The sequence below is a fragment of the Bos javanicus genome, chromosome 12 (assembly GCF_032452875.1).
Source record: "Bos javanicus breed banteng chromosome 12, ARS-OSU_banteng_1.0, whole genome shotgun sequence".
NCBI classification, from domain to species: Eukaryota; Metazoa; Chordata; class Mammalia; order Artiodactyla; family Bovidae; genus Bos; species Bos javanicus.
In genome coordinates, this window is record NC_083879.1 from 84,389,736 (window position 1) to 84,404,182 (window position 14,447).

The 14,447-nt window shown below is 40.5% G+C and overlaps 1 protein-coding gene across 3 annotated transcripts in view; it reads left to right on the forward strand.

Moving 5' to 3' along the window:
* Positions 1-14,447, forward strand: part of MYO16 (myosin XVI) — a 517,433-nt gene that overhangs the window by 219,738 nt on the left and 283,248 nt on the right. For all 3 annotated transcript variants that reach the window (XM_061435364.1, XM_061435363.1, XM_061435362.1), the window contains exons 8-9: positions 3,939-4,014; positions 6,673-6,826. In XM_061435364.1, coding sequence (XP_061291348.1) covers positions 3,939-4,014; positions 6,673-6,826 — 230 coding nt within the window. The remainder of the gene's footprint in view (positions 1-3,938; positions 4,015-6,672; positions 6,827-14,447) is intronic.

A 14,447-nucleotide genomic window follows, 5' to 3' on the forward strand; every position in this document is an offset into this window, starting at 1 on the left:
CGCGTGCAGGTGGGGCTGGACATAGAGACTTTTGATGGACGAGCCAAAGAAACCGCACACGATGGAGGGGGAGCCCCATGAAGGGCAGAACATGTTAGCAGTCCAAAGAGGCCGTCGAGGGGTCTGTACACCTGACGGTTTTCAGATGGTCTTGAGTTAAGACACGTTTACTCAGGAAGATGTAGCGTGTGAGCCAGTGAGTGGAGGGTATATATAAATTCTGAATTCCCGGAGACCTTTATTATAATTTCTCTGTGAGTGAAACAATCTCTTTTAGCTTCTGAACTAGGAATTTGTCTGTCTCTGAACACTCATTTTATTTTTTTACTTTTTAAAGAAGTCACTTAAAATGACCATCAAGGAATTAATTTTGGTGAATTTATCCAATCCGAAATATAATTATCCAAGGAATGAGTAAAGTCCATAGCCAGTGTGAATTTAAATTTCAGCTTAAATACATTTTCTATCAGTCATGTAGAGCCTCCTTACACACACACACACACACACACACTCAGGCACATGCACACAGAACGTCAGTCACCTTACTACCCTTTGATCGTTTTGGTGATTATAAAGCTTCTGTGATAGTGAAGGTGCATCCTTGTTCGGTTCTACACTTTACTACTCGCATTGAAGTCATTTACTGCCAAGATCTTTTCTGAGGTTAAGACACATGTTCCAGACTACTCTGAGAGTGAAATCACCACTACCCTGCTTAATTTAGTTCTGGAGCATGCCTCCTTGATTTCCAAGCGGAAGCGCTTGGGAATTACTGACTTTCAACAAAAAGGAATGGAATTCCCCAAGCGAGAGAAGCTTCTTCATTCCACAGATGAATGTTTGTTTTTACAGGCCTGAAATAAAATGGAAGTACTTTTTGTTGTTAAAGATTTTCATGTAGGAAACCGTTTGCTTTGATGACTTAAATGCTCTCTGCAGGTACGGGGGAAGCTGTGGAGGGAGGGAGTTTGTTTTCTCTCTGGAGTGCCGTGAAGAATGAATTGAATTTAGAAAATGCAGAGTGATTGTTAGACTCTCCCGACAATCTGACAGTTTTGCCGAGACGTAAAAGCCTTTAGGTGCTGCCGTTTTTTCCAAATTGTGAAAATCAAGAGTGATCTTACTTAGTTCTTGGCTTTGTGTTTCTGTCTTTCCTTTCTCCTGTTCCTCTCTTCCACTTTCCCTTCCTCCCTCACTCCACTCTGTTCTCTCTGTCCCCTATCCTTTCCTCCCAACCTCCCTTCCTTTCTTATGGTTGAAAAGCAAGCAAATCTCTCACATTTTTAATATAAAACAAAACTCTTTCCTAACCCACTTTAATGTGCTGGGACCCTGCTCTATGTATTATATCTTTTCAGATTTCAAGAGAACATCTGCATCTTTAGTAAACTGTGTATATTTGGAAATAAAATTAAGCCCTAAATAGAAGCAGTCTGCTGTAACATGATTTAAGTGTTACTGTTATATTTTATGTTCTGTAAAGCCAAACCCTGATTTGGGATGAACCTGTGGGAAAGCTAGCGAGGGGACAGACTATTTAGAGTGTAGTTCATTTTCGAATGAGAGCACTAACAAGATCAGTAAGTGGTGGGTGGGGAAATACTTGGGGATGTTTGGACAGAGTGCTTGCATGGGTGGAGAATGACCCTCAAGTGTTGCAAAAACAACAAAGCCACAGACCAGAAAAGCCAGCCCCCTTTTAATCAATATAATAAACCAAGAAATGGAAGGACAAAGTTAGGAAAAGAAAGATTAAAAATTCCAAAGGAATCTCCCAAAATTAAAAAAAAAAAACACACAAAAAACGAGAACCATTAAATTGTTCACAGTATTTCATTAAAAGCATAAAATATACAGAAATCTTTTTTCAAAAGATGTGTAAGATTTATACATTAGAAACTATTTAATAATATAATATAAATATGAAACAATGTAATAAAAGCTAAAGAAGATCTAAATAAATGGGGCAGTAAGCCATATTCATGTATTGAGATGAATATTACTGAGATGCTGTTACTGACCCTTTCAAATCTGGCTCCAGAAAGGATCCTCCTGCCTCCTTCACTCACAGCAATAGAAGAGGGTTGAGCAGCTGGGCTCACAACCAAAGGGGAGCTTCTTCTTTTTTGTTAATTTAAGTAGAGTTGATTTAAAATGTTATGTTAGTTTCTGGTCTACAGCAAAGTGATTCAGTGACACATGGTTACTGATTTTAGTATTCTTTCCCACTATGGTCTATTACAGGATATTGAGTATAGTCCCCTGTGTGGAAGCTTTATTCTCTGATCAGAGGACGGAGAGGTGTGGGCAGGGCTGGTTTATGGGGATCTCTCAGTAGGAGAGGAGGAGTTGGGGGTAAGCACAGTCGCTTTGCTCACGGCTCCAATGCCAAGTGAAGATTTCTGCACGTAGCCTATCACCACTGCCATCATGAACAAGGTGTACACCAAGAGATATAAACTAGAGTATTTATAACAACATTATCTGTAAGTATAGATGAATGATTGCTGTGGCTTGAATGTCCACCAGGAGGAAGGTGGCTAAATTGTGATATGTTTGTACAAGGCAACTCTGTGCAGCCAAACAAAGGAATGAAGGGTTGCTAAACCCATCACCTCCAAGGATGCTCGGAAATGCAGTATTAATTATTTTATTTTATTTTATTTTATTTTTAAACTTTACATAATTGTATTAGTTTTGCCAAATATCAAAATGAATCCGCCATAATTCTTGAAAGTAAAAGCACAGAAGAATTCATACTTCAGGACTTTCGTTTCTATAAATGTCAAAAACATATGCAGCCAAGCGATATGTTGATTAGGGGCCCTCCCATACCGAGGGACTAAGCCTGCAAAGCATGGTAATCGGTAACACAAAATTCAAGACAGTGGCCAACTCTGGGGAGTAGGAACAGGGATAATTTGGGAGAAAAACACACAGAAATACCATGAATGACATTTTAAAAACTTGAGTGCATGGGACTCTATTTGTTATTTGCTCTCTCAGTGGTACATATCCATTATATATACTCTTTGATGTATCGTGTCTTATAATAAACTTAAAAATATATTAATCTCTCATCAAGGTGCTTTATTCTGATAACTTGAGATGAAGTTCTTCTAATTGTCCAGTGGGACCTTAGGTTGCAGTTCAGCCCTGGTGCTGTAATGGATGGAGAGAAATGAGAAGTGTGACTTTTGTGAATTGCTGAAACACAGCACTAGTTCAGTGGCTAAGTCCTGTGCCGCTCTTTTTTGTGACTCCATAGACTGTAGCCCACCAGGCTCCTTTGTCCATGGGATTTCCCAGGCAGTGATAATGAAGTGAGTTGCCACTTCCTGCTCCAAAACAAAGCACGCTATAACGTATAAACCCTCCCATGTGTGTGTGTGTGCGCGCGTGCGCGTGCTAAGTCACTTTAGTCATGTCCAACTCTTTGCAACCCCATGGACTGTATTCTGCCAGGCAACTCTGTCCATGGGATTTTCTAGGCAAGAATACTGGAGCATGTTGCCATTTCCTCCTCTAAGGGAACTTCCTGACCCAGGGATAGAACTCACATTTCCAGTTTGTCCTGCATTAGAGGTGACTTCCTTATTGCTGAGCCATCAGGGAAGCCCCATTCCCTCTCAAACAATGCCCTAAATTAAACCTGAGAAATATTAAGTGAACCTTTTCATAACCTCAATGATTTAACCCTTATGTGATGAATAATATTTTATTTGAATGTGTTAATTGATGAAACAGTTTGAATGTCATTTAAAAAAAAATGAGTAAGGACTGGGAGCAGAGAGTAAGAAACCTCTGGGGCAGTAGGTCACGCTAATGCATTTCCCTTCCATCTGTGCCCCTGGAGGATGGTGGCTGTGGACACTTTGCCGCTGAATCCTGAGCATCCAGCATAATCGTTACTATGTCAGTTACCTTTCCTGTTTCAGGCGAACCTGGTGAAGCTTCTTCTGATGCATCAGGCAAATCCGCACCTTCTGAACTGCCATGAGGAGAAGGCTTCTGGTAAGCCATGAACATCATACCAGGCCCTTTTCTGTCTTCCTGGAGTGACTGGCCCATCACTGCCCCAGCTACCTCGTGAGTCAGTGTCTCCGGGGACGCTCAGTGAAACGCTCCCCCCACCACGCCAGCCAAGCCTGTGTCGCTGACTCCTACACATTGCTCTGTTACGGGAGTCTATTAGAGAATAGTTACCATTCACAGGGATCATTGCATTGTACTGCACTGCAATGTGCTTTTGAGGCTTTAAATTTTCTGGGCAGTGATTCTTGCACTGTCGCTCACTTTAAAATAGATTTTCTAAAATACATGCTTGTTCTTTAGGGTATTCTAAAATGGTAATAGTATTTTTTTCTTTCTGCACAAATATTTATATTGCAGACAATAGAGACTAGTATTACCAACCTAATTTAAAACTTTGACGATCTTAATGTTGCTTATTTTCTAATAAATACCTTTTGAAGTTTTCTAGAGTTCTTTCTGCCACTCTTAAAAACTGAGTGCTACATTAATTTTCTAATTTTTAAAAGTTGACAACAATGTTACTACCTGTAAGGTGTTTTGGTATATTAAAAAATAAAAGTTCTAAGTAACAAAGAGAAAAATCTAGTGAAAGTAACAAAATGATATAAAAATTTTGAAGGTAATAATTGATATGAATAACATAAATATGCTTATTCTTCTCATTTTTATTCCTCCAGTGACCTAAAAGCTTGTCATGCCTGAACTTTCTTATTTCATTTCAATCGCCTTGGGTGTCTCAAGGCGAAGTATGATTACCTGATAAACCGCCAAGTTAAGACAGAATGCTCTATTTCTTATTTTATTGGAATTAAGTATCATTGTCTAATGTTTATTCATCTTATTTGCTGAAAATAGACTGAAGACTTAACTAACCCCTGTCAGACAGCTTAATAGTTTCAAACTTCAGAATCACGTTAATATTAATGATAGGGCAGTAGTCCTACCATTACCTACAAAAATATGTGCTTAATGGTAAATATGAAAAGAGTAAATAGAAATTTGTAGCTTTTTCCATTCCTTTTCCAAACATTTTTATTGGAAATTCAAGTCACGTCCTCTGTTAACTCTAGTTCTAAGAGAAGGTGAAGTTTTTCCAGGATCGTAATTCTGGCATTTCTCCCGGAGAATAGTGTATATGATTGACCTCCGACTGCAGGGACCCCTGTCTGTCACACTTTGACCTCTCAGGTCTAGTATGAACTTGCCAAAAAAGAGAGACCCAAGGCGATTGACAGGGACAGTCCCAGAGCCCCAGGAGTGACTAACCTGCTGGTCTAGGCTCGCCCCGGCCGCCGCGGACCTTGTGTCTGATGAACCTCAGACAGTTTTGCCTGCTTTGCTCATGCAGCGTCTAGCATCCGCGTAATCCGTTTTCCATGCCATGTTGATCACAGGGGACATCGTGATGGGTGCGAAGTAGATTCTTAGTAAACACTTGCTGATTGAATGAAAATACTTCTCACACACACAAGGGACAGAGGACTTCGAGGCAGTGAGAAGCTTCAAGCAGACACAGGGCACTCGGCATCTCATGCAACTGTAAGAGCGAGGAGTTAGATAATAGTGCAAAGGACAGTGAGCTACACACCCATTTCAGCTGAGCACAGAAAAATCATTCATCACTGCTGCATTCTATTCTTGCTATTTTGTGTTCTTTGAATTTGGAATGAACGCATGAAGGATTATCTAGGGGATACAAGCAGTTTGACGTAGCGCTGTTTCTTGGTACAGAAATAATCTCCCGAGATGAGGGCCCTGAGCTGTCTCCTGCTCATTACACGGAATGATTTAATCTAAAGCAAATGATGATCAAATCCTGGCTTAAATATCTTCTTGCAGTAGCTGAGTTACTTCACCCAGCCTGTAAAGCATGTAACTCAAGTCCATGGACACTGGAGGTTACACAGTTTAGTGGTGAGGGCCGAAAGGAGCAGCTGTGGCCATCAGGTTTCTAATTGTTAATGCCACTTTTTCTTCAGGATGTGCCGATTTTCAGTTTCAGTTGCTAACAAGCGTAAATCTGATTAATGCACATCTATAGTGCTGCCCGAGAATGTTCGGATGTCATTGTTAACGTGTGATTTGTAGGGAAATATGATTATTTTTATTTCTTATTGAAAGTGAAAACTAGGCTATGGAGAGAGGCCAGACCCGCTGTTTTTTAAAGGCACAACCGAGTATTTACTTGTTCATCTGCCCACTTAGCAGAATGCCTGTAGAACGCCTGCTGCCCGTTTCATAAGCGCCCAGTTGTTGGGAGGGTACAGCTCTTTTCCTCTCTTGACTCATATTCACCAGGATGAAGGGAGATTCTCACGGAGGAAAACCGGCTTTAAGTTCTGTCAAGCCCGGCTTCTCAGTGATTTCGCATTTTACCCGTGACCACTCCATGAGTATTATTTTTATATTTGTTCTTTTCATTTGTAATTAAATATGCCACTCACTGATGTACCAGGGAATGGTCTTTTGCAATGGTGATGCTGCCATTGTATTCCCACCGTGGACTTTTCCTGTTTTTCGTTTTGCTTCGTGTGTTGACAAGTCGTAGCATGGTAAGCGCAGCAGGGTCATTGAAAGGGAGCGGTTTCCTGTGACGTCAGCACTCACCGGCTCCGATCGCCTCTTGGTTTCTTGCAGACGTCGCTGCGTCGGAGTTGATTGAGGAAATGCTGCTGAAGGCCGAGTCTGCCTGGGAAGGAAAAACGCAGGCGTCTCTCTGTGTTCAGACCTTGGCCCAAGAGGACCCTTATGAAGAGATCGTCCCTGACCTTCCGGTCCTTCCCAGCAAGCTGTGAGTGCCTCCTCCCCGATCACAAAGTCGTCGACCTCACTCCCGAGGACTCAGTCTTCCTCCTTGGGCATCCTCCCTAGTCACCTGTCACCTTTCAGTGAACGTTAAGCCCGTCTCGCAGCCAAAAGTTAGAGCCTGCCTATCGGTGTTTGCTGAAAGATGCTTGTGGACAGTAAATAAGTCAGGCGTGAAAACCCTGTGATTTTTAAACATTGCCATTTCAGTCCTTCATTCAGTTTGTCATCATGAGACCAATGGTAGTATTTTTTTAAGTACATTCCATATTTCTAACTGAACCAATAACTATCTAACAAGAAAGCAAGAGATTTCCAGTAACTATCATCATGGCTAAATTTGCTCAAGTAGGGAATATTAATACAAATGAAGTGAAGTGAAGGTCACTCAGTCATGTCTGACTCTTTGTGACCCCATGGACTATATAGTCCATGGAATTCTCCAGGCCAGAATCCTGGAGTGGGCAGCCTTTGCCTTCTCTGGGGGATCTTCCTGACCAGGGATCAAACCCAGGTCTCCCACATTACAGGTGGATTCTTTACCAGATGAGCCACAAGGGAAGCCCTGGAATACTGGAGTGGATAATCTATCCCTTCTCCAGGGATCTTCATGACCCAGGAATCAAAGCAGGGTCTTCTGCATTGCAGGCAGATTCTTTACCAACTAAGCTATGGGGGAATTAATACAAATAGTCACTGTTTTCTGTCTTAAGTATAAAACTAATGATTTTTTACTATCTAAAGTATGTCCTAAAGACTGACACATGCTATAAACAAGGGGAAACTTAAAAAATACTGTGCTAAGTGAAGAAAGTCAGACACAGGAGGCCACATAGTGTATTGCTGAATTTATAATGAAATGCCTGGGATTAGCAAATGCACCAAGACAGAAGGTACATTAGTAGTTGGATGAGCAGGGTGAGGGGAAAATGGGAAGTAACTCTGAATGGATATGGGGTTTCTTTAGGGAAATGATGGAAATTTTCTGGAAGTAGATGAGATGGTTACACGCATTTGTGAATGTGCTAAAAAGCACTGACTGGTACTCCATGAAAGTGTGAATTTTGTGCTATGTATTTTATATCTCAGTAAGATACATGCACGAGGAAAAACTATTTCAGACTAAAGCAAAAATCTGCTGCATACAATCAGTGGGACCTTGAGGAAGGTGCTTCCCATCTCCGAATCTGTTTTGTCAGGTGGTGGAGATTAAGTCTAATGTTAAGACTTTCTTTGGGGGTAAAATCTAAAATTATATTGAAGAGCAACTCAAGTAAGATATTTTGTAAAGTTTCTTTTATCATTCATGATTTTATCTTTGTAGTGTTAGAAATAAATATGAACTGGAATAAACAGGATGAAAATAACTAGGTATAGTTATGTTTTAAGGCAAAAATTCTTAATTTGTATAGTTGACTTTCAGACCTTGTTTTAGTGTGGGAAGGGAAAATGTGGACATCTGAAGTCTCCTTGGGCAAACTTTGGGAGATAGTGAGGGACAGGGAAGCCTGGTGTGCTGCAGTCCATGGGGTCCCAAAGAGTCAGACACGACTGAGCAGCTGAACAAAAACAACAACCTCAGCTATAAAGAAGCCCACAAACGTTATGAATGAGAACACTTTCTTTAAAGCTGGCAAATGCGTGTATTTTTTAGAGAAAAAATAAGACTAGCTGTTGATTTTTAGCACAGTTTCACAGTGGTGATTGATTTGGGCAACAATTTACTGAGCTACGTTGGGACATTTTCAAGTAGAGGCCATTATGAAGTGAATCAGACAATTGACATGATTGACAGGAAACAGAAATGTATTTCTTTAAAAATCTCTTAGGTGTCATTTACAAAGCAGCATTTCTCTCCTAACCACTAGTAGGGTGGAAGTCAGTGGTTACAACACCCAGTGTTTGGGGAGGGTTTGGGTCTCTATCTTCTCTCCTCACCATTGCTGAGATCTTCTGCAAGCTCCCCTCCTTTTTTTCCCTTTTCCTTATTTTTCCCAGGACAGATCAGGGCATATTCATTGATAGGAGAAGCACAGAGTTATAAAGAACTTAAAATGTCTTCTCTCCTCCATATAATCTACAGTTTTTCTTCTATAATTTTTTCTTTTCCCACTTTTTATCTCTAGTCCTCATTATGAAGATTTAACAAATAAAACCTCATCTGAATTACAGTTGCCCATCTTTCTTCATCATTTAACCCCCCAGCTTCCTATTTCCTTTTAAAAAATTAATTTATTTTAATTGGAGGCTAATTACTTTACAATATTGTGGTGGTTTTTGCCATGCATCGACATGAATCAGCCACGGGTGTACATGCGTCCCCTGCTCCAAAGCCCCCCCTCCCACCTCCCTCCCCATCCCATCCCTCTGGGTTGTCCCAGTGCACCAGCTTTGAGAGCCCTGTTTCATGCATCAGACTTGGACTGGTCATCTATTTCACATATGGTAATATACATGTTTCAATGCTGTTCTCTCAAATCATTGTGCCCTCACCTTCTCCCAGAGTCCAAAAGTCTGTTCTTTATATTTGTGTTTATTTTACTGTCTTGCACATAGGGTTGTCATTACCATCTTTCTAAATTCCATATAAATATGTTAATATGCTATATTGGTGTTTTTATTTCTGACTTACTTCACTCTGTATAATAGGCTCCAGTTTTATCCACCTCATTAGAACTGACTCAAATGTGTTCTTTTTAATAGCTTCAGTAATATTCCATTGTGTTTATGTACCAAAACTTTCTTATCCATTCTTCTGCCAATAAACATCTAGCTCGCCTCCGTGTCCTGGCTATTATAAACAGTGCTGCAATGAACATTGGGGTACAGGTGTCTCTTTCAATTCTGATTTCCTCAGTGTGTATGCCCACCAGTGGGATTGCTGGGTCATATGGCAATTCTATTTCCAGGTTTTTTAAGGAATCTCCACACTATTGTCCACAGTGGCAATACTAGTTTGGATTCCCACCAACACACCCTCTCCAGCATTTATTGTTTGTAAACTTTTTTGATAGCAGCCATTCTGACCAGCATGAAATGGTACTTTACTGTGGTTTTGATTTGCATTTCTCTGATAATGAGTGATGTTGAGCATCTTTTCATGTTTTTTAGCCATCTGTATATCTTCTCTGGAGAAATGTCTGTTTAGTTCTTTGGCCCATTTTTTGATTGGGTCATTTATTTTTCTGGTATTGAGCTGCATGAGCTGCTTGTATGTTTTTGAGATTAATTTTCTGTCAGTTGTTTTATTTACTATTATTTTCTCTCATTCTGAAGGTTGTCTTTTCACCTTGCTTATAGTTTCCTTCATTGTGCAAAAGCTTTTAATTAGGTCCCATTGGTTTATTTTTGCTTTTATTTCCATTACTCTGGGAGGTGGATCATAGAGGATCCTGCTATGATTTCTGAGCAAGCAAGTGCGTGTTCTGCCTATGTTTTCCTCAGAATTTTATAGTTTCTGGTCTTACATTTATATCTTTAATCCATTTTGAGTTTATTTTTGTGTATGGTGTTATAAAGGGTTCTAGTTTCATTCTTCTACAGGTGGTTGACCAGGTTTCCCAGCATCACTTGTTAAAGAGATTGTCTTGTATATTCTTGCCTCCTTTATCAAAAATAAGGTGTCCATAGGTGTGTGGATTAATCTCTGTGCTTTCTGTTTTATTCCATTGATCTATATTTCTGTCTTTGTGCCAGTACCATACTGTCTTGATGACTGTAGCTTTGCAGGATAGTCTGGAGTCAGGCAGGTTGACTCCTCCAGTTCCATTCTTCTTTCTCAAGATTGCTTTGGCTATTTGAGGTTTTTTGTGTTTCCATACAAATTGTGAAATTATTTGTTCTAATTCTGTGAAAAATACCTTTGGTAGCTTGATAGGGATTGCATTGAATCTATAGATTGCTTTGGATAGTATACTCACTTTCACTGTATTGATTCTTCTGATCCATGAACATGGTATACTTATCCATCTATTTGTCTCATCTTTGACCTCTTTCATCAGTGTTTTATAGTTTTCTATATATAGGTCTTTTGTTTGCTTAGGTAAATTTATTCCTACATATTTTATTCTTTTTGTTGCAATGGTGAATGGATTGTTTCCTTAATTTCTCTTTCTGTTTTCTCATTGTTAGTGTACAGGAATGCAAGGGATTTCTGTGTATTAATTTTGTATCCTGCAACTTTATTCATTGATTAGCTCTAGTAATTTTTTGGTGGTGTGTGTAGGGTTTTCTATGTAGAGGATCATCTGCAAGCAATGAGAGTTTTACTTCTTTTCCAACCTGAATTCCTTTCATTTCTTTTACTTCTCTGATTGCTGTGCCTAAAATTTCCAAAACTGTGTTGAATAGTAGTGGTGAAAGTGGGCACCCTTGTCTTGTTCCTGACTTTAGAGGAAATGTTCTCAATTTTTTGCCACTGAAAATGCTTGCTGTGGGTTCATTATAGATGGCTTTTATTATGTTGAGGTATGTTCCTTCTTTGCCTGCTTTCTGGAGAGTTTTGATCATAAATGGGTGTTTAATTTTGCAAAGGCTTTCTCTGCATCTATTGAGATAATCATATCTCAAATTGAAATTTATCTCAATTTGTTAATGTGCTGTATCACATTGATTGATTTGCAAATATTGAAGCATCCTTGCTTCCCTTGGATAAAGCCCACTTGGTCATGATGTATGATCTTTTTAGTATGTTGTTGGATTCTGTTTGCTAGAATTTTGTTGAGGCTGCCATCACCCTAATACCAAAACCAGACAAAGAAAGAAAACTACCTTTTGCCTTCAGGGGAAAGGTAAAATGAACAAGCCAACTTAGCAACACAAAAGGAAATAGGATCTTTGCATCTATGTTCACCAGTGATGTTGGCCTGTAGTTTTCTTCGTCTGGTTTTGGTATTAGGGTGATGGCAGCCTCAACAAAATTCTCGCTCACGGTCCTTGCCATCTTCTGTGAAATCGCTTTCCAAACGGAGATGCCCATAGCATTAGAACAAGACGGGGCCACTGTTTTCCATCTGTCCACCGTCTTATCCACCCAACCCTTTGACCTGGTTCACTCTGAGCATCTAAAATCCAATGATGCAATTTCAGGATAAGGATGGGAGCTTTGAGCCAGCCTAGCCTCTGTTCCTTGTTGGTAAACATACCGATACACTAGGATGATAATGTGCCCTTGCTCCATGGAAAGAGGGCACAGGACCTGAGTTTAGGGCCCTCCAAGACCTTACCGTGTGTGTCTGTTTATCTTGGTCTGTATACTTCATGTTGAAACTCCCAAAAAGTTGATTTGGGATGTTATGGGAAAACCCAAATGAAGTTTGTAGCCATGCAGTTTTAAGTATAAGGCTTTCTTGAGTCATTCCAGGGAATCATCTAACCTGAGACAGTTTGAAGGAACACCTGAAATTGTAGCTAGTTGGCTCCAAAGTGCAGGTGGCCTGGGAATGCCCAGACCTGTGGCTGACATGCGAAGTGGGACTGACTTGCTGAGGACGGCGCCCTTACCTTGGGGGTTCGTGCTGACTCTAGGTGGTCCATTTGTATCAGAAACACGCTGTAGTACAACACAGGATGATGCGGGTGGCCCGTGTCTTGTGAGCTTCTTCTTGATGACTAAGGGACTGTGTAACTCTTGAGGTATTCAGAAACTCCCTTCGTAATGCACAGCACTTCTGGATTCAACTTACTTTAAGAGACTTTTTTAAAGTTTCTTTGGTGATAATTGTTGAGAACTCCTTTAAGGTGAATGAGACTATTCTCAGATGAATGTCTTCAGATCAGATCAGATCAGATCAGTTGCTCAGTCGTGTCTGACTCTTTGCCACCCCATGAATCGCCCCGGCCTCCCTGTCCATCACCAGCTCCTGGACTTCACTGAGACTCACGTCCATTGAGTCAATGATGCCATCCAGCAATCTCATCCTCTGTCGTCCCCCTTCTTCTCCTGCCCCCAATCCCTCCCAGCATCAGAGTCTTTTCCAATGAGTCAACTCTTCTAATGAGGTGGCCAAAGTACTGGAGTTTCAGCTTTAGCATCATTCCTTCCAAAGAAATCCCAGGGCTGATCTCCTTCAGAATGGACTGGTTGGATCTCCTTGCAGTCCAAGGGACTCTCAAGAGTCTTCTCCAACACCACAGTTCAAAAGCATCAATTCTTTGGTGCTCAGCCTTCTTCACAGTTCAACTCTCACATCCATACATGACCACAGGAAAAACCATAGCCTTGACTAGACGGACCTTTGTTGGCAAAGCAATGTCTCTGCTTTTGAATATGCTATCTAGGTTGGTCATAACTTTTCTTCCAAGGAGTAAACATCTTTTAATTTCATGGCTTCAGTCACCATCTACAGTGATTTTGGAACCCAGAAAAATAAAGTTTGACACTGTTTCCACTGTTTCCCCATCTATTTGCCATGAAGTGATGGGACCAGATGCCATGATCTTTGTTTTCTGAATGTTGAGCTTTAAGCCAACTTTTTCACTCTCCTCTTTCACTTTCATCAAGAGGCTTTTGAGTTCCTCTTCACTTTCTGCCATAAGGGTGGTGTCATCTGCATATCTGAGGTGATTGATATTTCTCCCTGCAATCTTGATTCCAGCTTGTGTGTCTTCCAGTCCAGCAGTTCTCATGATGTACTCTGCATATAAGTTAAATAAGCAGGGTGACAGTATACAGCCTTGACGAACTCCTTTTCCTATTTGGAACCAGTCTGTTGTTCCACGTCCAGTTCTAACTGTTGCTTCCTGACCTGCATACAGATTTCTCAAGAGGCAGGTCACGTGGTTTGGTATGCCCATCTCTTTCAGAATTTTCCACAGTTGATTGTGATCCACACAGTCAAAGGCTTTGGCATAGTCAATAAAGCAGAAGTAGATGTTTTTCTGGAACTCTCTTGCTTTTTCTATGATCCAGCGGATGTTGGCAATTTGATCTCTGGTTCCTCTGCCTTTTCTAAAACGAGCTTGAACATCAGGAAGTTCACGGTTCACATATTGCTGAAGCCTGGCTTGGAGAATTTTGAGCATTACTTTACTAGCGTGTGAGATGAGTGCAATTGTGCGGTAGTTTGAGCATTCTTTGGCATTGCCTTTCTTTGGGATTGGAATGAAAACTGACCTTTTCCAGTCCTGTGGCCACTGCTGAGTTTTCCAAATTTGCTGGCATATTGAGTGCAGCACTTTCACAGCATCATCTTTCAGGATTTGGAATAGCTCAACTGGAATTCCATCACCTCCACTAGCTTTGTTCGTAGTGATGCTTTCTAAGGCCCACTTGACTTCAGATTCCAGGCTGTCTGGCTCTAGGTCAGTGACCACACCATCGTGATTATCTGGGTCATGAAGATCTTTTTTGTACAGTTCTTCTGTGTATTCTTGCCATCTCTTCTTAATATCTTCTGCTTCTGTTAGGTCTATACCACTTCTGTCCTTTATTGAGCCCATCTTTGCATGAATGTCTTAAAAACAGTATTATTTCAAATCCAACCACAAGTGACACACTGAAATTTTTATTTTTGTTTTAGAGACAAGTGATATTTTACCAAAGTGGTTTTTTAAGTTGTAGGTTTTTCTTAAAAAACCTAAGGTTGATTTTTTTTGTTGTTTTTTTT